We start from the raw sequence: 23328 nt of genomic DNA on the forward strand, positions 1-23328 counted from the left end.
ACCATCCTTGAGTAAGCTTTAATGTGTCTGTTCTATATTCTCACAGGACATGATCAAAGACAACTCACTGCTGTTCATGCCGAATGTACTGAAAGTTTATCTTGAGAATGGACAGACTAAATCTTTCCGATTTGATAGTAGTACAACAATGAAGGTAGGTGGAATATACACTAAACACAAGCTCTGTGTATTTGGTCAGAGTGGATGCCTGTTTTCTGTTTGATCCTGATCATCTAAAGGATTCAGTTGGTAAGCTTTTTTTTTAACTCCACAGTGGGATTTGGTGGAGATTTAAATATCAGGGGTCGGAAACATTGACCTGTAAAATTTCCACTGCTGAGTTAACCCAATAAGTCAAAGGGCATGATGGGCCAAATGGCCTTCTTCTGTCTGTAAATGTCTATGGCTCTAAGGACTGGCATATCAAGTTGTCAACTTGAGAATTATAAAGTTGGTATGGTTAATTCTGCTCTTTTCAGGAAATTGGGTGAATTAATTTGTGTGTGCTGGGCTACTATGGAATGCTGCTTTTACATTGTGATTTTGCTTCCTGAGGCAAGCCTATCTCACCAGTTGACCTATTGTGAGAAACACACCTGTTTTATCTGGTGCCAAGTTTGGAAAAATTCTATTCGGAGTTGGATCCCCTGGTTGGATCCACATAGAGATCCAATTCAGTAATGAAAAGAGTCAGGCCTGCAGCAGCCTGACCCAATAGAACTCCACACTTGGATAAATGTCAAACATCATTGCATGGCTTGTGCAGTGACATTCAACATTTGCACATGCGGAAAAGGTCATCAGAAATCAATTTTCTGTAATCCCTAGTTCCCAAGTAATGTTGGTGGAACTAAGATAAAAACTAGGAGTTATTCAAGCACATCTCCTGGCCTTTACTACAGTTACACATTAAAAACATAAGAGTTTCACCATTTGGCTACTCCAGGAAACCATATATTTACAAAACATCATCTCGCCACCATTATCCTCAAGATATGCAGGGACATTAAAGTGGCAGAGGTACGGAATACACCATTTATGTTTCTACTGTGAAAGTGAGTTTTATTCATAATTCAATTCAATTCACCAAGTATTTTGTTCAGTTCTTTTCTGCGCATCACAAAGTTGTCATTGGTTAGAAACAAAATACTTCTCAACTTTTGTCACTTGGTATTTGCATTAAGCCCTCCTGGAAAAGGTGTAGCATGGTCAGATATGGAGCTCTGCTCTTTCTACTGTAGTTCAGAAATGTATTAGGGCAGCACAACAAGAGATATAGAATCAGTGTTACGAAGGGCAATATTAGGAAAGATACCAAGAATTATTTCCTTATTCAGAAAGTAAACAATAGCTGGTACTGGCTACCAGGAAGTGTGGCTAAGTACACTAATAGGAAGTTGGTGAGTTTAGTTTTGTGGATGAGATTAAATGGGCTTAGTGTCCTTGTCACATTGGTTTACCTTAGGAACACTCTGCCTCATTCCGTCCACCTTGCCCTCTCTTTGCTTGTCGTGGCATCGCACCTGAAGGCTTTCCTCGTTGACTGGGCCTACGCTCACCTCCCCTTTCTCTTTGGTTTGGCGTGAAACTCTACTATTGAAATGAGACATTAACTTGCGTGAAAGGGTGCTATGTAAGCGCAAATGGTTGTTGTTCAGTTTTTATTCGCCACCGTTATCCTCCAGATGTGCAGGGACGTTAAAGTGGCAGAGGTACAGGATACACCATTTATGAATGATAACGGGTGATCCAAACTCACAGAAACATAGCCATTCAGATCCTCAGAGCACAGTATAATGAGCTCAGGATTGATCGATTATACTCTTCCCAGCACATAATTGCAGTTAGTGCAAATATTAACATCTTAAACTTCACAAAAGAGTGTTTGGAAACGTTCCTTATTTTTAACAGACACACAACCTGATCAAATCAGTTCAAAATAGATCATGTGGGTCTTTTCCCACCTGAAAGTAAACCCCTTAAAAATATTTTTTTCATGAAATAATAGTGAGTACTTCTTTAAAATATGCTCTTTTCCAAGCATTTTTCGGGAGCTGCTTTCTTTGCTAACGCCCACTGATTTTAAAATAATTATAGTGGGGGTGGAGGGGAGAAGGAATGCAGCATTAAAGGACTGGAACATCAAAGAATAAATGTGGGCTGCCAGAAACTGAAATATCACATAGTATTATGGTAAATATTTTGTTGGATCCGCTGAATAATTCTTTTGAAGTTAGGATATCCATAGAATCCACCTCGGATATTGAATACACCCAATGTCTACGGGAACATTCAAACATACAGGATCGGGAAAAAACACACTGGTGTATCTGTCTGTTCCCCAAATCAAAGTGGAGGGTGAGAACGCGACAAGTGATACTACAATTTTCACATGTAATAATTAATCAGATCGTCCTGTACTATTCAGCATTTCAAACTCTTCAATTGATTTCTTCGCTCATTAACTAGTTCTCTCTTGAATTGATTAACATAATCTGCCTCCACCATGTTGCAAGCATCTCAGCAGGTAAATCAGAAGACTAGAGATGATATATCTTGTGCTTTTGATAGTGAAGCTTTATGAATGCAGGGTTCCTCAAAACAAAATGATATACAAACCTGTCTATAGATGTGGTTAGTACATGATATCTTCATAACGGAGAACTTTGTTCATTGATACTTCATCGTATGTTAGTAAGAAGGATGGAAGGTATTTCTCTGTTCAAGACGGGCAGCAATCCTTCCACTCCAGTAAACCAAAGTTGTAAATTACCTTTGAAAGTACTCAAATCCCTCCATTCCTCCGCACCCCCCTACCTCTCTGACCTCCTCTGTCCTCAAAACAGTGCCGGTCGCCTTTGTTCCTCCAGATCTGGCCTCCTCCTTCTCCCCCGACTCCTCCGCTCCACCCTCGGCGGCCATGCCTTCAGCCACTATGCCCCGAGGCTCTGGAACTCCCTTCCTCACTCCCTTCACCTCGCCCCTTCTTCTCTTCCTACTTTCAGGTCTCTGCTGAAGACCTTTCTTTTCGACCGCGCCTTTGGTCATCTTCCTCCCCCTCCCCCTGGCTCGGCCCCGGGATCCGTTACTGTGAAGCGCTCTGAGATACCGTCCGGCGTGGAGGGCGCTTTATAAATCCAAATTGTTGTTGTTGTTGAGTTAAAATGCTGCAGTAACTATGCTCTAAGGCAGCCAGTGCATTAAATATGACAAATGCAATTGATGGAACACATGAAAAACATCCCGATGGAACTTTAGCTATTTAAAATTACATTGAATAGTTTTTTTTCTAAGCAAAGAGTGGTGACAAACTTCCAGAATGATACATCTGCAAACATCCTTGACTGCAAGCTAAATGAGCCAATGCTTTAGTATGACTTCCATTGTACCTGATGTACAACACAACTCTGTTCATCTTTTCATGCACAGCTAGTACCTTGAACTAGAGCATTAACTCATTGTCGTCATATTGCCATACACTGTCAAGCAGCATATCTAATCCAATGCTTTATATTACTTAGGGCCAATGTGTAATTTGTACCATCAACAGCGAACAAGATCTGTTTATTGTCATTTCATGTGATATCAATGTTTGAAGTGTCTTAAATGTAACAATGGTCATAGAATCATGTTTGCAAATTAACAATGTGGGGTGAAAATTAAGATGTGATGATGGAAGTGATCTGATGATAATTATCACACTGACTGATCTCTAGTTAATGGAATACTAGCTTACTAACGAAACATCTGTCAAGCTGGCACCCCACCGACCACAACTCTAATGCATGTTATGGCCAGTTTCTGCCCACAACCATTAGAAAAGAATTTTGGGGCGATGGATGTGAAAACCATCATCAGGTTGCTTTTTTAATGTATGTGGTTAGCAGCATAGGTCTTAATTAACACTTTCACATATCGCTATTTTTTTACCCCAAGGGATTTCCTCACCCCTCTCCTCTGATGTTCTGTCCTTAATAATAATAATCCTTGTGTTTGATATAGTGCCTTATCACATCTTCGAGACGTCTCAAAGCGCTTCACAGAATATACTGCAAAGTGAATTGACTATATATCTCCTTGCCCAATCTCTCCTTAAACCCATACAAATGCACTTCCAGAACGAATCACTGGATGTCAACCAGCTAAATGCACCTCAAACTGGAGTTCTGGATTGTGACTTTGAGCTGCTGGTTTGCGGGATTTGGGATTTATTTTTATTTTTCCACTGTTGCCTTGAGCAGGGAGGCTAACTGAGCGCACAGCAGAGGCTTCTTCCTCTAACATTACTGAATACTACACAAAGAGGTGCGTATACACATTGAGATACTAGATTACAAGTCCCATTTTATTTTTTATATGTTGGAATTTCTACACCTTCAGTCAATATTTCCTGATATTTCGTCAATATCAGGAAATGTTATACTTTTCTACTTTTTAAAATACAAAAGGCATCCCCATGATGTAGAAGAGGTACCTCAAGTATGGAAAGTGCACACCAACTCTCCCAGGATCACTTTCTATTTCATACAAGAGTTCTGAGAGACTATTCTTTTCAAATAGTATCATGGGATCTTTAACATCCACCAGAACAGGCATCTTTTCATCCGAAGGACGACCTCCGACAATGTAATACACCTCCACCATAGCGTTGGAGTGTCATCTTGGATTACGTGATTCCTTGTCCCGAATTGGGGCTTGAATACACAATCTTCTGATTCAGAGACAAGACACTGAGCCGGGCTGCCTGACACACAAGACCATTAATTATTTTATAGAATTCCAATGACATTTTACAGATCGGAAACTTTTCTATTTACAAAATAAATGGATATAGTTGAATTTTGGTGAGGTGAGAATAAATGTTCCTCTTTAGGAATTGTATTATTCAGTCACATTCAGCTCGCAAATAGGGAGAAAACCTTGTCTATCAATTATAGTCATTGGGAACATTTTGCTCAGTTATAATTCCCAGCGATTTCTACAAGCTATCTAGCTTTCCCTTAAATACATCTATGCTATTTGCCTTGACAACTCCTTGTTCCACATTCTCACTACTCTCTGTGTGAAGAAAAAAATATTCTAACTTCCCTGGTGGATCTATTTGTGACTGTTTTATACTGATGACCCCTGGTTTTGATCTCCCCCACAAGTGGAAACATCTTCCCTATGTCTGTTCTTTCAAAACCTTTCATCATTTTAAAGACCTCTATCAGGTCACTCCTTTCCCTCTTTTCAAGAGAAGAGTCCAAGTATATTCAGCCTTTCCTGATAGGTATAACCTCTCAGTTCTGGGATCGTCCTTGTGAATCTTCTTTGCACCCTCTCCAGTCCCTCTACATCCCTTCTATAATGTGAGGACCAGAACTGCACACAGTATTCCAAGTGTGGTCTAACCGAGGTTCTATAGAAGTTTACCATAACTTCCCTGATTTTCATTTCTATCCCTCTAGAAATGAACCCGAATGCCTGGTTTGCTTTTTTATGGCTTTATAAACCTGCTTTGCTACTTTTAGTGAATTGTGCATGTGGACCCCTAGATCCCTTTGCTCCTGCACCCCATTTAAGTTTTTATCTTCCAGTTGGTAGCACTCTCACCTCTGAATCAGTTCGCTATCAAGTCTCACGCTGGGAGTTTGAACTCACAGTCGAGGCTGACACTCCAGTGTAATGCTGGGGAGCCTTACATTGTTAGAAGTGCTGTTCATCAGATGAGACATTAATCGAGACAACAACTTGCATTTATAAAGCTGACATTGTGGCCAGCAATCCTCCATATGAAATAGTTCATTCATTGCTGTCTGTGGGACATTGCTGTGTAAATTGGCTGCTGCGTTTGTCTGCAAATACTCAATCAATACTTCACAGAAACACTCTGAGACATCTTGACGATGTGCTATATCAAATGCAAGGATTATTATATTATCATGAAATGTCTTGAGCCAAGTCATCTTATCAAGTATATGTGGGTGTTTTTTCATAACATGAGACCATCTATTGAATTCCCTTTTTAAATAATTTATGAATCTTTTCTTCTAGGATTCATATTAGAGTATTCCACATTCTATGATGTTACCTGTAGAATTGTGTACCAAGTTAGGAAATTGTATGACTAATTAATCAATGGTTTAAGATGAAACCCATGCTGGTTTGTTTTTATCCCATTGGTTCCATTTGACAGCTGAATAATATATGTTGGCCTGCATTAGTTTGCTCAGGGTTTCATTATACTTTAACAAATGGTACAAGCTGGAACAAAAAAAAGGCAAAGTGATTTTGTTCCCAATTGTCTTGAATTTCTTTTTGTTCATTTTGAAAAGTAGGACAAAACCCTTCACACCCCTGAGAGCAGCTTCCACTAGACGCATTGTTACATTTCCCTGCCATGGTCTTTGATTCTCAGCTAAGAGGCTATATCATGAATTTATAACAATTTATAATAGTCTCCTTTCATTTGATATAGCACCTTTCAGATCAAGAGGACGTTTCAAAACATTTGACTCTGGGGCCTACAAAATACAAAATGCTTACTTCAAATTCAAAAGAAATAGTCCCTCCTGGGATCCAAAAGGACACTTGTCTGATGGTGTGTGTTTCCACCTAGTGGTCACAGCTGACCCCAACCATAGTAAAAGGAAACTTCAAATGTTTACCACAATATTGGTTCAAAAATGTGAACAGGATTGTACATTTTTCTTGGAACGTTGGGATTCTAGAGTAAAATTCACAGTGTAGATACAAATCAACTCTACAAATTAGTTGATGTTAAAAAGCCATCCCAGTGGCTCGTGTACAATAAACAATACCTGGTTTAAAATCCAACACTGCATAACACTGAATCAGTTCTGAAGTTCAACCAATAGCCTCTAAACCTATCTTTAAGTGCAATTCCAAAATGACCAACATACCCTGCCCTTGTGATAATTAGTGCATCACATACTGTAAGTTTCCCTCGTTTTATACCAGCAAAGGATAATGCATTTGTTTGGAGGATTGCTAGGAATCACTTGGTCACAATGGCAAGTTATGCAGTTTCGCCCACAAAGTACACAGTCAATCCACTTTACAGTATATTCTATGAAATGCTTTGAGATGTCTCAACGATATGATAAGACGCAATATCCAACGCAAAGATTGTTCTTATTATTATTTTAGCTGGTTAAACTCCAGCAGTTCCCGAATGCACACTCTGGGGTCCCCAAAGCTTGGTTTTTGCTAACTTCCAAAAACTCATACTCTCCAGAATGAGGTAAGGAGGGTGCGTCCCTCTGGGGTGAGAGCTCACATTCCATTCCAGATGCAGGAATTTATATGCATAGACAGCATACGGAATGGGTTTCCACATGTATCAGACACCTGACTAACCAAACCAAATCAGCTACTGTACCAGCTGTAATTTTTTTAAATTCTCCTCTCCAGCATTCCACATACTTTGATCAAGATTAGGGTCATAAATGTTATATTCACTACTTGGATTTGGACAGACCAATTCAGAGCCACAAATATTCTGCTGTTAACTTTAAGTGCCTTATGCCTGCCTATAGGAACTGCAGAAGAGAGTTGTGGAGATCTCTTGGGATGGTGTGTACTTCTGGTTATCAGCAGATGTTGCTATTAATCAGTCCAGTTAGCAAAACCCACACTTTCAACAACATTGCCATGCCATTTAGTCCCCGTTAATGTCAAACTATAATCACTTTGCTATGGACCCATGCTGGCTAGGACCTGGGTTGAAATTACCTAACCTCAATTGAACATACCGCCATCACAGATGAGACTTCCATCTCATCATTCCTGGATTTGACTCCCAAGCCCAGGGACAAACAAGAAATAAATAATGCATTTCGAGTGGCGTTTGGATTGCTTTGTTCAACTCCAATTAAATCTTTGGGAATACAATGTGTTTTGTGCCAACAGGATGTGATTATGACCCTTCAAGAGAAGCTGTCCATCAAATGCATTGAGCACTTTTCCCTGATGCTTGAACAGCGCACCGAAGGGGATGTGACTAAACTCCTTTTGCTTCATGACCAAGAGACCCTTACTCAGGTAATTTCTCTTAAAGAGCAGATGAAGCTGTCATCTCACAGGATAACAATGAATATTGGTAAGTTATAAGGACAACAGCTGAGACTAAGCACAGCACAGACTCGTGCTAAAATAGCTGATGGATGATATGGTTCCATTAAGAAAAANGTGCAATCCTTGTTTGTCAAGGCACCTGTCACTCTTGCTCGGGCAGGAGATGGGAAATGGAAATAGAAGGTTCAAATGGTTTTAAAGGAAAAATTCTGATTATTTTTTAATCACTCAAATATAATTGAAGTCATTATACATTATCCAATGTTTGGCTAAAGGGGACATGCACTCACTCTTCCCTTTAAGAGGCTCCTACAACAGATGGCTCTGTCCAGTCACCATTCATTTGATATTACTTTATTTCAGGTGACACAGAGGCCTGGATCCCACAAGATGAAATGTCTCTTTAGAATCAGCTTTGTCCCAAAGGATCCAATTGACCTTCTACGCAGAGATGCAGTTGCTTTTGAATATTTATATGTTCAGGTAAGTAAATCCAACAAACCATCTGGATTCTAATGCAGTGCTTCTCAACACCTTTTTCAAACATGTTAAATGATTTTGGTTTTAGACAAAATGCAGATAAAGGGCGGTATTTGCTGCTGGTATAAATGATTTCTAGCACGTTATACAGATATCAACAATCTACCAATATACATTCACATTGGCAAAGCAGAAGGAATCTACCAGCAAGCATGATGTTGATGTGATACAAAGATGGTAGGGTGTAAGGAAGAGATCAAATCTTCATACAAACCTCAGTTGTGAGTTGCCATACACTCCCAAAAGCAGGTTTAGCACATGGCTTATTGCCACAATTTGGCTGCAGAAGGGAATTTTGAAGGGAGTTTGCAGCTTCACAGATAAAGAGTTAACCTTCCATGCACTGATCCATGTGGAGGCTTTCTAGTACAGTGAAGCGAGTCCGAATTGAGCTCTTTTACACAGTGGCATAGATGTTCCCTCACTTCTTCTGGACTCACAGAAGGATGTGCATAACCTGAAACATACCTGGTTTCTTTTCCTTTCTTACAAAACTGCAGTTTGAACGAATAGAGAAGGTCATAGTGAGCATGTGAAAAAGAATAGTTAAAATCCAATATGGAACACTGTTTCTCTACAAGTTTAATAGCTTTTAGTTGATGATATTGCTTTACTGTATAGCCACTACCAGCAACTAACTGGCTCTCCGTCATCCCTCCTGCCAGAATTTCAAAGTGATTCACATGTACACTGGGTTGATTTGCCTTGTACTTGATAATAATGATAGATTGAGGCCACTTTTTCAGATCCTCCAGAAGTTGGCCAATGCCCTAAGCTGCAAACTTCAGACAATTTATCTGCTAAACTTTGGCAAATAGCTGGGTGTGTAGATGGAGATCCCACAGAGGAAATGCTTAGTTCAATTTCAGTGTAATAGCAGATTATGCTTCTGCCTCTGCTGTTTCTCCGTCAGAGTTGCAATGATGTGGTCCATGAGAGGTTCGGACCTGAGCTAAAGTACGACATAGCTCTCCGACTCGCTGCATTACAGATGTACGTTGCTACCGTCAGCACCAAGCATTCCCAGAAAGTCTCTCTGAAATACATTGAGTAAGTAATGAAAATGTCACTAAATGTCAATAACATTAACAACAACGACAACTTGCGCTTATAGAGTGCCTCCACGCAGGATAGCATCTCAGAGCGCTTATGAGTGGTGGTGCCTGACTCTAAGCCGGAGGGGGATCCATAAGCACAGTTGAAAAGGGAGGTTTTCAGGTGGGACTTGAAATAGAGGAGAGAGGGGGCAAGCAGAGGGATTGAGGGAGAGTGTTCCAGAGTTTCAGGGTGTAGTGACTGAATGCACGACCTCCAATGGTGGAGTGGAGGGCGCGAGGGACAGGCAGCAGGCTGATGCCAGTCGAGCGGAGTGACTGGGTGGTATATTGAGGAGTGAGGGGGTCGGAGAGGTAGGAAGATGCCAGAGAGTGAAGGGAATAAGGTAACATTGTGCTGGTAAAGCATTGAATGGGAATCTCCTATCTGTTGGAATGACTGACTGGTGAATGACTTCATAGTTCTTATGGTTAGAGTGTGCTGATATCTGAAGATTGCTCATGTAATCTGTGCCAAACATTTTGTGTGACTGTATGGTCCTGATTTTTTGCTTGTTCAATGTAACACCTCTTCATATTTTTCATATCAAACTCCTACACACTCTCTATTTTTGTTTATTTTAATTAACTATGATTACACAGTAATGAAGAGAAGCAACCTGAATTCTCAGATATGTCACATAGGAAAAATAATCCCTGTCTCATTTAATTTCTGGGCAATTGTATTATTGAAAACAAGCAAACTGATGGTCACTAATAAAAGACAAAACGTGTACTTTCTAGCACTTTTTCACATCAAAACATTTCAAAACATATCACATAGTGACTGTTTTTGAAGGAAAACATGGCCACTATTTGCACCAGTAAAATCCCACAAACTACCATTACATTAGTGGTCAATTAATCCAAAACATATTGGCCAGGACATCAGGAGAAACCCCATTTTCAAATCTTCTCGAAGGATCTTTAACACCTCCCCCTCTACGTTCATGGCACAGTCGTTGAACCTGAGAAAATCCCAGTTTCAATTCCAGATATGTTGGAAAACTCTCAAAATTAAGGTTTTTGAATGCAAACTATTACATATTAATACTGTAATAGTTATAGTTATGAACCTTCACAAATGTCACTGTCAGAACCCTATACATAAGGATCTAGATTTCAACATTTGTAAAAAGGTTTTGTAATTAGCAAATGCCAAACGTATCAGATCCCAACCCTCCAGAGCTCCCCTCAGACATTGACTTAAGATTCAAATTCAAGATTCAAGATTGAGCAAAGTTCAAGAACGCTAGCCTTGACACTCTCGGGATTCACTTTTGATAATTCCTTTTGCAAATCTCACAATCTAAACCCTGTTTTGTTGTAGCAACTTTGGTGTTGGAAGTTCTGAAGAATGTTTCCCTCAATGATTGAGCGAGTACAGTCTGCAAAAGGGAAGAGCTGTCCAAATGGGCTAATTCCATGGTTCCCTATTTTCTCATGATTGATGTAATAGGCATAGGCATAATCGTGGAGTCCTGTAGCTCAGTGGTTAGAGCACTCGCTTTGCAAGCGAGAGACCTGAGTTCAATTCCAGGTAGGGTGAAACCTTGGACAAGTTTCCTTACTCCACACGCCTAATAATAATCCCTCCAAAACCAAAATCAATAATAAATTGGTCATTTTCAATCTACGACTGTTTGTGGGACATTGCTGTGCGCAATTGGCTGCCGCGTTCGCCCACAAATATACAGTCAATTCACTTTACAGTGTGTTCTGTGAAGCGCTTTGGGACGTCCTCCCGACGTGAAAAGCGCTATATCAAATGCAAGGATTATTATTATTATATTATTATAGGCAAGCTAGCAGCAAGAGGTATGCAGGTTCAGATCTCAGCACCTTCAGTCACTCCAGCTCACCTGTCTAAGATCTGGGTACATTTCTCTAATAGCTGGATCCACTTGCGGGAGGAAAAGAATCAGACCTGTTTTATGGATCAGGTAGTGATAGTCCCATGTAAAAGTCAATTATCCCAGATACTGCAAACCTCACATTAGCTAACTGGTATTATACGTGTCGGATTACATACAAAAATAAGTACTGGGAACATCATCACCAGAAATGTATGTTTTTTGTTTTTATGTAGGTCAGTTTATCCAATGGAGAGCTCTGTGAATAAAACACTGTAAAACAAATTAAATCCAATAACTTTCTATTGTTTTCTCTGGTGTACAATTCCCCCCACTCCCACTCCTTCTCAGGAAAGAATGGGGCCTTGAAACCTTCCTTCCACCCATGGTTTTACAAAGCATGAAAGAAAAAAATGTGAAGAAGGCACTTTCACACATCTTGAAGGCCAACCAAAATCTGGTTCCTCCAGGCAAAAAGGTACTGTATGCCGTTGCACTGTAAGGGCATAGTAATTGACTAATGCATCTTAGCCACAGTACAGACCAAGTAAAGGCTGACAATGATCCAATATTTCACATGGGAGCTGTGTGGCAATTGCCCAGGATGGATGTCGTAATGCTATTGCCACTGTGCCTATCTAACAAGATTGAAAAATATATAGCTAGAGCTGTTCTAACCTCTATTTTGTGGACACGTATTTGTTTGTTCAATGCCTACGGGCTGTTTCTTTGGTGCACACAATTTAACAAATGAAGTGCCCAAATAATTGAGAAATATTAATATCTCAGTGAAATGGAATAAGGAAGCAGAAATATAATGACACTGTAATGTCTTGCAAAAGTGTCTCAGATGATGAGAATTCTCCTGGGTTCAACCGAGCATATCCAAAATAACTGCAGTCATTGATTTGTCATCCATTATCTTAATTGTATTCTGGACCGGTTTTCACCTCTGACACACGGTGAATGAATACACAATAAAACTCCACCAGACCATATTGAAGATATCCAGCACGGTGGCACTTATAATAATAAATTCATCCTTACATTTGCTATAGCACCTTTCACGTGAGGAGGACGTCCCAAAGTGCTTCACCAGATAAACTGTGCAGTACAGTGATTGCGTGTTTTGTGGGCAAACATATCGAACTAACTGACATTTTTATAATAATCGTGTTGTTCAAGGATGCAAAATTGTTTATTTTTGGGAAGGAAGAAATCTTTAGCTTACACGGTTCCAGCTTGATTTGCGATGATGAGAAAGGAAATACAAGAAGGAACCAGTTACATTTGTTTGAATTTTCCATTGTCTTTCGTGGTGTGCTGCAAATTTCTGCAGCGTGCTGAATTCTGAGATTCCTTGTAACAGTCGGTGATTCTGACAATTCTCGGGTGTTTCATTAAACTGCGACCTATTGAATTTAAACTGCAAATCCAGAGATATCTAACATGTTCTTCACTTTAATGTAAATTGAACATAAATGTATTTCATAACCTTTCTCTTCTGTTCCAGTTTTCCGCACTACAGGCCAAGGTGCACTACTTAAAGTTTCTCAGCGATCTGCGCTTATATGGAGGAAGAGTGTTCAAAGCAAAGCTCCTGGTAATTGATCTTTTATTTTTACGCCCTCCCCATTAAAGAATGGTAAATCTCTCTCAGTGAGTATAGGCGACAGTCCAGTCCCACAGTCTCGGTTCAAATTATTATACAATGTGGCCACCTTCACAAATCTCTCATGCTTTGTTCTCTCACGCCTTGTTCCTCACGCACTCACAAAAGTCATGAGTGTGAGAGAGGAAAGAAAAGTCCAGAAAAGATTGTGACGAAATTGAAAGATGTTCAGTTCCATGGACAGTCTCATAATAATAATCTTTGCATTTGGTATAGTGCCTTTCACGTCAGGAGGATGTCTTAAAGCACTTCGCAAGATATTCTGTAAAGTATAGTGACCATGTTATGATTAACCTATATAAAACACTGGTTAGGCCTCAGTTAGAATACTGCGCCCAGTTCTGGGCACCACACTATAGGAAGGATGCTAAGACATTGGAAAGAGTGCAGAGGAGATTTACGAGGATGGTACCAGGAATGAGGGACCTTGATTATGAGGAAAGGCTCGAGAGGCTGGGATTATTCTCATTGGAGCAGAGAAGGTTACGAGGAGACCTAATAAAGGTCTTCAAAATCATGAAGGGATTTGATAGGTTGGAAAGGGAAAAACTGTTTCCATTGGTGGGTGTGTCGGTGACTCGAGGTCACAGATTCAAAATATATTTGAGGAGGACGAGTTTACAGGGTTATGGGGAAAGGGCTGGGAAGTGGGATTGACATTAATTGCTCTATTCAAAGAGCCGGTACAGACTCGATGGGCCGAATGGCCTCCTTTTGTGCTGTACAATTCTATGATTCTATGATTCTATGATTTGTCGGCAATTGAAGGTAGCAGCCCATTTATACACAGCAAGGTCCCATAAACAGCTTTGAAGTGAACGACCAATTTTATTTGGGGATTTGTTAATCAGGCCACCAGGAGAAACTCCTTTCTCTTTTTAAATCAGTCTTAGGAATAGAAGGAAAATCTGATGTTTCATAATAGATTCAATGTCCAATTGAATTTAGTGCATAATGATATGTTGCATTTTTCACCCTGGCTACTCAATGCTAGTCAGCTCTGATATCATCTTTTAATAGTATAAGTTATTTTGTAGCGGAGGAGGGCAATTGCAGTGGATTCTACGGAAAAAGTGCAGCCGAATCTTTCCATTGGGCCAGGTCATAATGGTATTTTAGACTCCTAATAGAGAATCAACCAGGATGTGGTTTGACGTGAATTTCTCAATTTTTATCAATTACAACAGCAAGGGGAGAAACACTCCGAAGTCACTCTGATGGTGGGACCCCGATATGGAATAAGCCACGTAATAAACGCAAAGACAAACCTGGTGGCACTTCTGGCTGATTTCAGCCATGTTAACAGGATTGAGATGTTCTCTGAAGAGGAAAATAACGTGAGAGTTGAATTGAATGTGCTGGATGTCAAGGTAAGAACATGGGAGGAGATGTGGTAGGCCCTAAAGGCAGGGGAGCCTTCGCAAGGGGCTTTTGAAGATAGAGCCTTAGGGATGGCATACAAATATAGAATAGGAAAAAATGAACTAATTACTGGTCAAAACCACTGTTTATTGATCTCTAGCCAATACAATCCCACAGTTTAAGCACTGTGGCTTGTTGCTGTGCCATGTAGATCAGTATACAATGTACCCATTGCACTGTACCTTAACAGGAGGGCACATTTGAACCTGGCATATTAAATCATTCGATAACATCTTGAAAAGAGGTGAAGATGTACTGTTAAGATAAATTCAAGCATGAAAGTCGTAGAAGTCAGTCCATGATAGTCATTGGCTGCGCTAAATCAGGTTTTGCCCCTCTCACCCATGAGATTTCACTTCATGGCTTCCTTTACTCTTGTTTGCTATGCATGCATTTCATTAGTATTCTGATATTGCATAGTATATTTAGACACATTTGCTTGGGAAAAGCTATTCAGGTTGAGTGACCCAAACAGTGTGCAATAACTACAGTAAAACTTACTATAATTCATATCAGTCAGGACCATAGCATTTAATATGACTTACACAAAGTCTGAGTTGCAGTAAACTATATAAATCGTATAAAATCTGATTTAATCAATAATGTACACTTTGCATGGGTAATTCAATGCAGCCAGTAAGTGAGCATGTGGTAGTTTGTCACTCCAGTCAGTGCTCATGTGGTGACGGGTAAATGCATCCTGCTATTCAATGCATCTTGATCCGTTGGCCCCATGCACTTACAGGTAACATTGGAATCGCATTGAATCGTGGGAAATGAAGTTCTCCTGTGCATGAGTTGACAGATCAAGACCACGTTTCTGCTGATTCAATGCAGATGGCCGATAAGTGCGCTTGAGTCGAAGGGTCAGATCCTTATTTCCCGCGATTAATGTAGCCGGTAAGCGCGGGAGTTACTTGAGAATAGTTACGAGTTAGGAGGTTACTGATGCAAGTGGTCAAAGAAATCAAAGTGGTTTTGATAGAAAACTGAAAGGGACTCTGGTGCATGTACCACTTAGGCAATTACATGATTTATAAAGACAAGACCTATGCGAGTTTTACTGTATTGCTATTGAGAACAATCTCCTTGGATTAAATTTTCTAGTGTACAGTGATAATAAATTAATCATCCTCAATTTTATTTTCAGCCCATCATTCTACTAATGGAGTCAACGGATGCAATGAACCTTGCCTGTTTAACAGCTGGGTATTACAGGTTACTGGTGGACTCACGTCGCTCCATATTTAATATGGCTTACGGCAAACACAGTCCAAACAGCGAAGCAGGTAATATTACCAGATGGGAAGATTCTACTACTTTTTAGTGTATTTTGTTTGAGAGCACCAGTTTAAAATAACAGCCCTTTATAGTCTATTGTATAACTCACAGCTTTGTGGATGTTTTTAGAACCTGCAAGTGTCAGGGAGTGACTTAGACAACTGGGCATTGTAGTATTTAAAATCACCAAGGGCACAGTAGAACATTTTATTGGCAGCATTGAGGTAGAGTTTCACAGTCCGTGGCAGCCTTTCAGCATCTTGCCTATGTAGACAATGAGAAAATGTCATGTCAGCTGTCTGACCGTGAGTTGTACCAGGGGCTGCCCATTTCTCACATCTATATACACATACATACACTTTTCAGCGGGGACAGATAGTAATATCTGGATCATAATCAGGGCCTATAGGGGGAGACCTTTCTAATAAACATCTGTAACAATATGAGAGGCATTAAGGCAATTGCGTTTGCCTACAGAATACACAGTAAATGCTGTGAAACTCTTTGAGTCGTCCTCCTGATGTGTAAGGTGTCTTATCAAATGCAGGAATAAGTTAGATTAATACCTGCAGGTTATGCAATGTAAGGTTAATTTGCTTGGATTACTGGCTAGTGCTCGAGGCATGCAATAATTTGTGTCAAACAGTATTGTTCAGTACTTATGATCTGTCTCTTGTTCACTTTGCATAGGCCCAGAATACAGGAGTAAGCACAACATACACAACTCGGAATGGAATTATTTACCAAAGAGCTCATGTCATATCCATGCTAGAAATCAGAATGCGCAGGCAATGTTTATTAAGGAAACCAAGCAGAAAAATGTTGATTTCTCTGAGGACATACTTTATCACGAAGATTCCAGGGGTGTTTTGATATCTGAAATTTCACACATGACTGAGCACGGTCACCAAGAGCCTGAAAGTGTAGATAGCATGGAAGCTGAAAACAAGATTGTTAGCTCGCTGTCCTCTGGGAAAGAGCTGAGCAAATCGGGGCAGAACATTCAAAGAGGAGCAAAAGTATCCTTTGTCTTTGAGGATCACATTGTCGCTGCTTTTAACCCAAGAAACCTTGGATATGAAAGATTACTGGATGACAGTCCCAACAATTTAGACCAACAGGCATCAATGTACTTGCCCAACACTGCTGACATTAGATGTTCTGACTCACTGTTCTCGTTTCCGGGCATGGATGTAGAAAGCATTGAAGCAAATGTTGTATATGCAAACATTAATGACAGTCGAATATTTGGAAATACAGAAGGCCTAGAAGAACCATTGCTGCATGACATCTGTTATTCAGAGACGACGGACGATGCTGAGGATGATGATGAGGCGAGCTGTGAGGAAGACATCCTGGTGGGAGAGGCAGAAAAAACAAACCTGCTGAATATGTCTGGCTCCAGTGATGACATAATTGATTTAACGTCACTTCCTCCGCCCGGGGGTGACGATGATGAGGAAGATGACTTTCTTCTTCACACACTGAATATAGCGATAGCTGCTCCACCGCCTGGTTTCAGAGACAACAGCTCAGATGATGAAGAAGATGGCCAGCATCAGCCTGCACAACGTACACCAGAGACTGGCCAAACCAGATGTTCTCCAAGTGATGACATCCCTGTGTCGTTGATTGATGCTGTCCCTACACATTCTGAGGAGCAGAGTGGTGAGCAAGCACTGGACGATGCAGTGGTTTCTACTTTGCAAGCACTGGAGGCGCTGGCTGCTTCTGAGGAGCAGTCCGTTCAACAAACAGATGACAGTTCAGGTTCTTTCACCATAGTCACATTTATTCATTGACAGTCATAATGTTTCATCTGTAAACGTTTTAACACCTTGGAAACATTCCAGAACAAATGTCATCATCAGTTGTGTCACCCCCATTTCTGATCTGGCATGCTAATGGAACGATCTAAGTTATTTCATTCTGGATGCTAATTATGCACTGAAAGCCGAGTATTCTTAAGAATGCTAAAGCTGTGTTTCATAAAAGTATTTTGTTAATACAGTATTAAGAAAGTGCCTATGATGTAGTAATTAATTGGCTGTTTATTCTCTTATGGCATACAGGTGTAGTGATATTAAGAGCTTATAGTCCTGAGTCATCATCGGATTCTGGCAATGAAACAAACTCTTCTGAAATGACTGAAAGCTCTGAGGTAGTCTCAGCACAGAAGCATTCGGAGGGCTCCATGCACATGCTTGTGGCCACCAGTGAAGGCTATCAGCAACTTCAAGAAGAGCAAACTGAATTCCCAATCTCCCAGAATGAGACTGTAGTGCCTGGATCTAAAATGATCCCAAAAGCCACACATTCCATGACCGGGCAACGAGTGAGCAACGCAAAGTCCAAAGTTGTGCCTTCCAAACAAATTCTTCCCTCCGAGGAAATCGAAATGGAGCCAGAGACAATGGAGACAAAATCTGTAACCGATTACTTCAGCAAACTGCAGATGGGATCTCTGGGGTACGCTTGCCCAAATAAACAGAAAAACAAGGCAGGTGATGTTCGCGGCAAGACAACCTTTGATGGCAGTGCATCATTGAAGAAGCAAAACACAAACAGAAAGGCGGAATTGGGTGACGACGTATCATCCCAAAGCAAATATAACACCATGATTACAAAAAGCAGTCATCGCACAACCCCTTTCGATTTAGAGAGCACCACCTTTCGTAGGGAAACCCAAAGGTGGTATCAAGCTTCAAACGAAAAGATGGCTGATAAGCATTTCCCAGGCTTAGTCAATGGCAAACATTTTCACAAAACCTGTGCACTTTCTAGAAGTGAACTGGAAGGGAAGGGAGCTGATTCCAAGATAGATGATGGCTGTGCCTTGGCCAGCACCTCAGGGCTTGGACACAATGACGATTATCTCTCTGACACTAAGTACATGGCTTTAGCCAAAGACCTGAATGATCCGGAAAGTGATGACCTTTTCCCTGACGATCACTCTTCAGAGCTTCCAGAGGCTGAGCAGAGCATGGCTACACTGTGTGAATACCACATGACAAAACGAATGTCCTCTTTCCAAAGCGAGGGCCATTACTCTTTGCAGAGCTCCCAGTGTTCTTCGGTGGATGCACCCTGCAGCACAGGCAGCAGTATGTGTGCTACCCCAATAGATTCTCCCCACTGTACATCTGATATTAAGCACATATTGTCAGAATCTTCTCTAAAAGGCCTTGGCTACATTTCAGAAGATCACCGAACACATTTGCTTCAAAACCATGGAACATCCTATAAAGATCTGCATCCACAAGCTGAAGCTACGTGTCATAGAAGAACAGCCCTTAACACGTATGCACCATCAAATGCTGAGCCAGTATTTGGTACCATACGTGACGGGTGCCATCGAGTACCCAAGATTAAAGAAACCACAGGTACAACAGTAAACAGAGATAATATTTACGCAGATGTTGAGCTACCGCAGTTAACATTTGAAAGTAAAATAAAGGGAGAGGGGAATGATAATGAAAATAGCCTTCGGTTGTCAGGTTCATCTCATGAAGTTGGCTCTAGGGACTGTGATACCAAATCTATGGAAAGGACAAATAAATCCAAAGTGGACCGTTCTAGTGGCTCCCTGACAGGGGATAAATCTCAAGAAATAAAATTCAGTACATTTCCTAATCTTAAAAGCACACCCATCACATGCCCGAATAAAATTGAAATGCATGCTGAAAATCACCCCAAAAGTTCTAAATGTCATGGGTCCGACACGCTGACGTTCCCGTCGTTAGTTTCAACGTGTGCCACATCAAGAGGAGACAGTGTTAGCCAGCACGATTCATTATCATCAAATAAAAGTAAAGCATCTAAGACTTCATTGTGTCATTTAAAAAATATTTTTTCCTCCACTTTACCTGCTAAATTAAAAAGGGATATTGACCTAGCTAAATCGAAAACTCTAAAACCTAAGCATCATGAGGTACCCATTGGTCAGGAAAGGAGAAAAGTAGTCAGTTTTGACAGGCATGTAGGACAACATCCACATTCAGAGCAATGTCAGATTCCGAGTAAAGGGGCTACTGTTGAGAATGCTATAGCTCTGCCTGGATGTTTTCATGAGAAGCAGCTCTCTGCTGAGGACAATCAGTGCAACCCAGAATGTAAATTTCAGCATGTTGTCAAGGAGATGCTTAATGATTCTCTGTGTTTTTCTACCACCCATAGTGTAGCTTGCACAGAGCCTGAGCAAGGAGGAAGAGGAGGTGCATCTTCAGCTCTCACTAAACAATTCAAAGCCGACAGCATTCCTCTGCCATCAGACATTTGCAATGATACAAAGGTGCCAAGTACATGCCAAGAGTCCCATGATTTTCCCAAAGTAGAACAAGCGCATGCAACAGCACTTAACTTAAAGGCTTGTGATGTTAGTGGAGGAAGTTTTAGAGTTCCTCAGAGAAGGAATGTGCTGAGGCGTTGCAGCAGCAATGTTACACCTGGAGCGAGAAGCGTAGAAACCTTTTTAGAAAAATCAAGGAGTTCTGCGGCATTCCGATACACTGATCTCTCTGACGTTCCCAACCCTAAACCTATACAGAAAAGAATGGAACTTCCTCTGGGCAAGAGACTATCAAAGAGTCACTCTCAAGGATCAGTTATAACTAGTTCATCGTGCTGCTCCACTGCTACAGACAGTAAGGAGATTCGAAGATCATCACAGATCTTTTCAGTACAAAAGGATTTCAGACCAATTAAGCCGTTGCCCTTTCCGAAGGTAGAGACAAGTAACTGGAAGTGCCATGGTCCTTTTACCTATTGTTTCCTTAACAAAGACACTGATGTCGATGATGAAGACGATGGTTATGGCAAGAAGGACCAATTGTCTCATTTGTATCAGAATCAGGTGTTGTCCAATTCATCACAGGTAATCTGTGCATCTTTGGGCACTGACAGTGCCAGCAAAGTCATACAACCCAATGTGGCTGCTGGAAAGACTGGCAGCAACATTGAGCAGCAACACACTGACGTCAACTTTAAAGACATGTCATTCAAGAGCAAAATTGCCAGAATCAATGCACTAAAGGACAAAGTATTCACATTGACAGATGGATTTCTTGTTGCTCAGAAAGATGCCAATGAACTATTGTCTCTGCTGCAATCAACCATTGGTAAAAAGGAAAATGCAAAACCAGAACCTTATGAACTCCGATTTAACCAATATAAACAGTTGTTGTCAATTGAATCAAGAGAGTTGGGAAGTGCTTGCAGGAAAATTGCTGCCGCAGACAAAAGCCCAGAGGAAATGCTCTCAGCTATGACTTCTAGCTTCCAAGTACTGTGTTGTTTAACTGAAGCCTGCATGCGATTAATTAAAGTAATGAACTCCGAAACACAGCAACAGGAAATTGTTGCTAAGGTAGACGAGGTTGTAATGAACTATGTTTGTCTCCTGAAGGCTGCAGAAGCCGCATCAGATGCAGCGCCCACTGACCCTAGCGTTAAAGTCTTAGCTCGACATTCAGTTACCATGACAGCTATCGTAAGCACACTAACTCGTTCACTTAAAATGCTTTTAAACAAATAAAATGCAAATTGTACTTTAAAAATGTACCCATGTAAAGCCATACATAGAGTTTACTGTAAGCGTGGGTCCATCACATGGTCAATATGGACTGCTGTAAAAGAAACATGCTTTTGTGTACATTATGTTTTCTATGACCAGGCTGTGGGATATTAATATGTTATACAGCTCAATGCCCTAGAACAGACATGTAAGTGAAACTCCTTTCCAAATGACAAGGAAATATAGAATGCAGTCAGTGGTATAAAATTAGTTATTTTTCATATTGGTACCTGTGCTCCAGAATGGTTTAGCGCCCCAACCAAGTGTGTCAAGACTTCCCCTAATACTGCCACCAGAGGACTGCGATACACTTCGAACAGTCACACATGTGATACTACATCACTATGTAAATATTAAAGTATTATCTAAAGTTTTAAATTATGCTTTTTAACCAACGCAAACAGTATAAACAATAAACAATAAAATGAATCAATTGTGTTGTATTATTTGGGGGAACAAAATCAAATGCAAGAAGGACTTTTCTCTCCTTTTACATTAGAATATATTAGAATACATTAGACTATACAGCACAGAAACAGGCCATTCAGCCCAACTGGTCTATGCCGGTGTTTATGCTCCACATGAGCCTCCTCCTGCCCTTCCTCAACTAAGCTTCAAGCATAACTTTCTATTCCTTTCTCCCTCATGTACCTATCTGGCTTGCCCTTAAATACATCTATGTTATTTATAATAATAATAATAATCCTTGAATTTGATATAGTGCCTTATCACGTCTTCTAGACGTCTCAAAGCGCTTCATAAAATATACTGTGAAGTGAATTGACTGCATATTTGTGGGGGAAACGCGGCAGCCAATTGCGCACAGCAGTGTCCCACAAACAGTTGTGGATTGAGTGACCAAATTGTTATGCTTTTTTTTCTTGAGGGAGTATTATTAGGAGTGTGCAGTAAGGAAACTTGCCCGAGGTTTCCCCCTGCCGGGAATCAAACCCAGGTCTCTCGCTTGCCAGGCGAATGCTCTAACCACTGAGCTACAGAACTCCTTGTGGTAGCATGTTCCACATTCCCACTACTCTTTGTGTGAAGAAGTATCTTCTAACTTCCCTATTTGCCTCAACAACGCCTTGTGGTAGCATGTTCCACATTTCCACTACTCTCTGTGTGAAGAAATATCTTCTAACTTCCCTATTTGATCTATTTGTGACTATTTTAGACTAATTGAAAGCCCCTGGTTTTGGTCTCCCCTACAAATGGAAACATCTTCCCTATATCTACCCTATCAAAACCTTTCATCATTTTAAAGACCTCTATCAGGTCACCCCTTACCCTCCTCTTTTCAAGAGAGAAGAGTCCAAGTATGTTCAGCTTTTCCTGATAGGTATAACCTCTGAGTTCTGGGATCATCCTTGTGAATCTGCACACAGTATTCCAAGTGTGGTCTAACCAAGGTTCTATAGAAGTTTACCATAATTTCCCTGCTTTTCATTTCTATCCCTCTAGAAATAACCCGCAATGCCTGGTTTGCTTTTTTTTATGGTCTTATTGACCTGCGTTGCTGCTTTTAGTGAATTGTTTACGTGTACCCCTTGATCCCTTTGCTCCTGTATCCCATTTAGGTTTTTATTTTCCAGGATGTATGTGACTTCCTTATTCCTTCTACCAAAATGTACCACTTTTCTACATTGAAATGCATTTGACATTTAAATGCCCATTCAGCAAGTTTATTAATGTCTTGCTGTAATTTGTTGCAGTTCTCCTCTGTATTAACTACTCCCTCCAATTTGGTGTCATCCATTTACTTGATATACTTTTTTTTTTACAAGCGTTTACCAAAAGATGGCATGGTTAATGGCA

At 40.6% G+C, this 23328-nt stretch overlaps 1 protein-coding gene and 1 non-coding gene across 2 annotated transcripts in view; one reads left to right on the forward strand and one right to left on the reverse strand.

Annotated features, from left to right (window-relative positions):
- frmpd4 (FERM and PDZ domain containing 4) overlaps positions 1-21933 on the forward strand; it is a 185788-nt gene extending 163855 nt beyond the window's left edge. The window contains exons 7-17 of the mRNA XM_042334492.1: positions 47-154; positions 7915-8046; positions 8443-8562; positions 9533-9669; positions 11918-12044; positions 13080-13169; positions 14426-14608; positions 15811-15949; positions 16632-17711; positions 18014-19324; positions 20123-21933. Of these exons, the coding sequence (XP_042190426.1) occupies positions 47-154; positions 7915-8046; positions 8443-8562; positions 9533-9669; positions 11918-12044; positions 13080-13169; positions 14426-14608; positions 15811-15949; positions 16632-17711; positions 18014-19324; positions 20123-21474 (4779 nt within the window). The 3' untranslated portion in view covers positions 21475-21933. The remainder of the gene's footprint in view (positions 1-46; positions 155-7914; positions 8047-8442; positions 8563-9532; positions 9670-11917; positions 12045-13079; positions 13170-14425; positions 14609-15810; positions 15950-16631; positions 17712-18013; positions 19325-20122) is intronic.
- Positions 21934-22443: 510 nt separating this feature from the next.
- On the reverse strand, positions 22444-22515 carry trnaa-ggc. The gene has a single exon. It is a non-coding gene; the product is annotated as a tRNA-Ala (tRNA).
- Between the last annotated feature and the right edge of the window lie 813 nt (positions 22516-23328).

The sequence above is a fragment of the Callorhinchus milii genome, unplaced genomic scaffold (genome assembly GCF_018977255.1).
Source record: "Callorhinchus milii isolate IMCB2004 unplaced genomic scaffold, IMCB_Cmil_1.0 Scaffold4, whole genome shotgun sequence".
In the NCBI taxonomy this organism is placed as follows: domain Eukaryota; kingdom Metazoa; phylum Chordata; class Chondrichthyes; order Chimaeriformes; family Callorhinchidae; genus Callorhinchus; species Callorhinchus milii.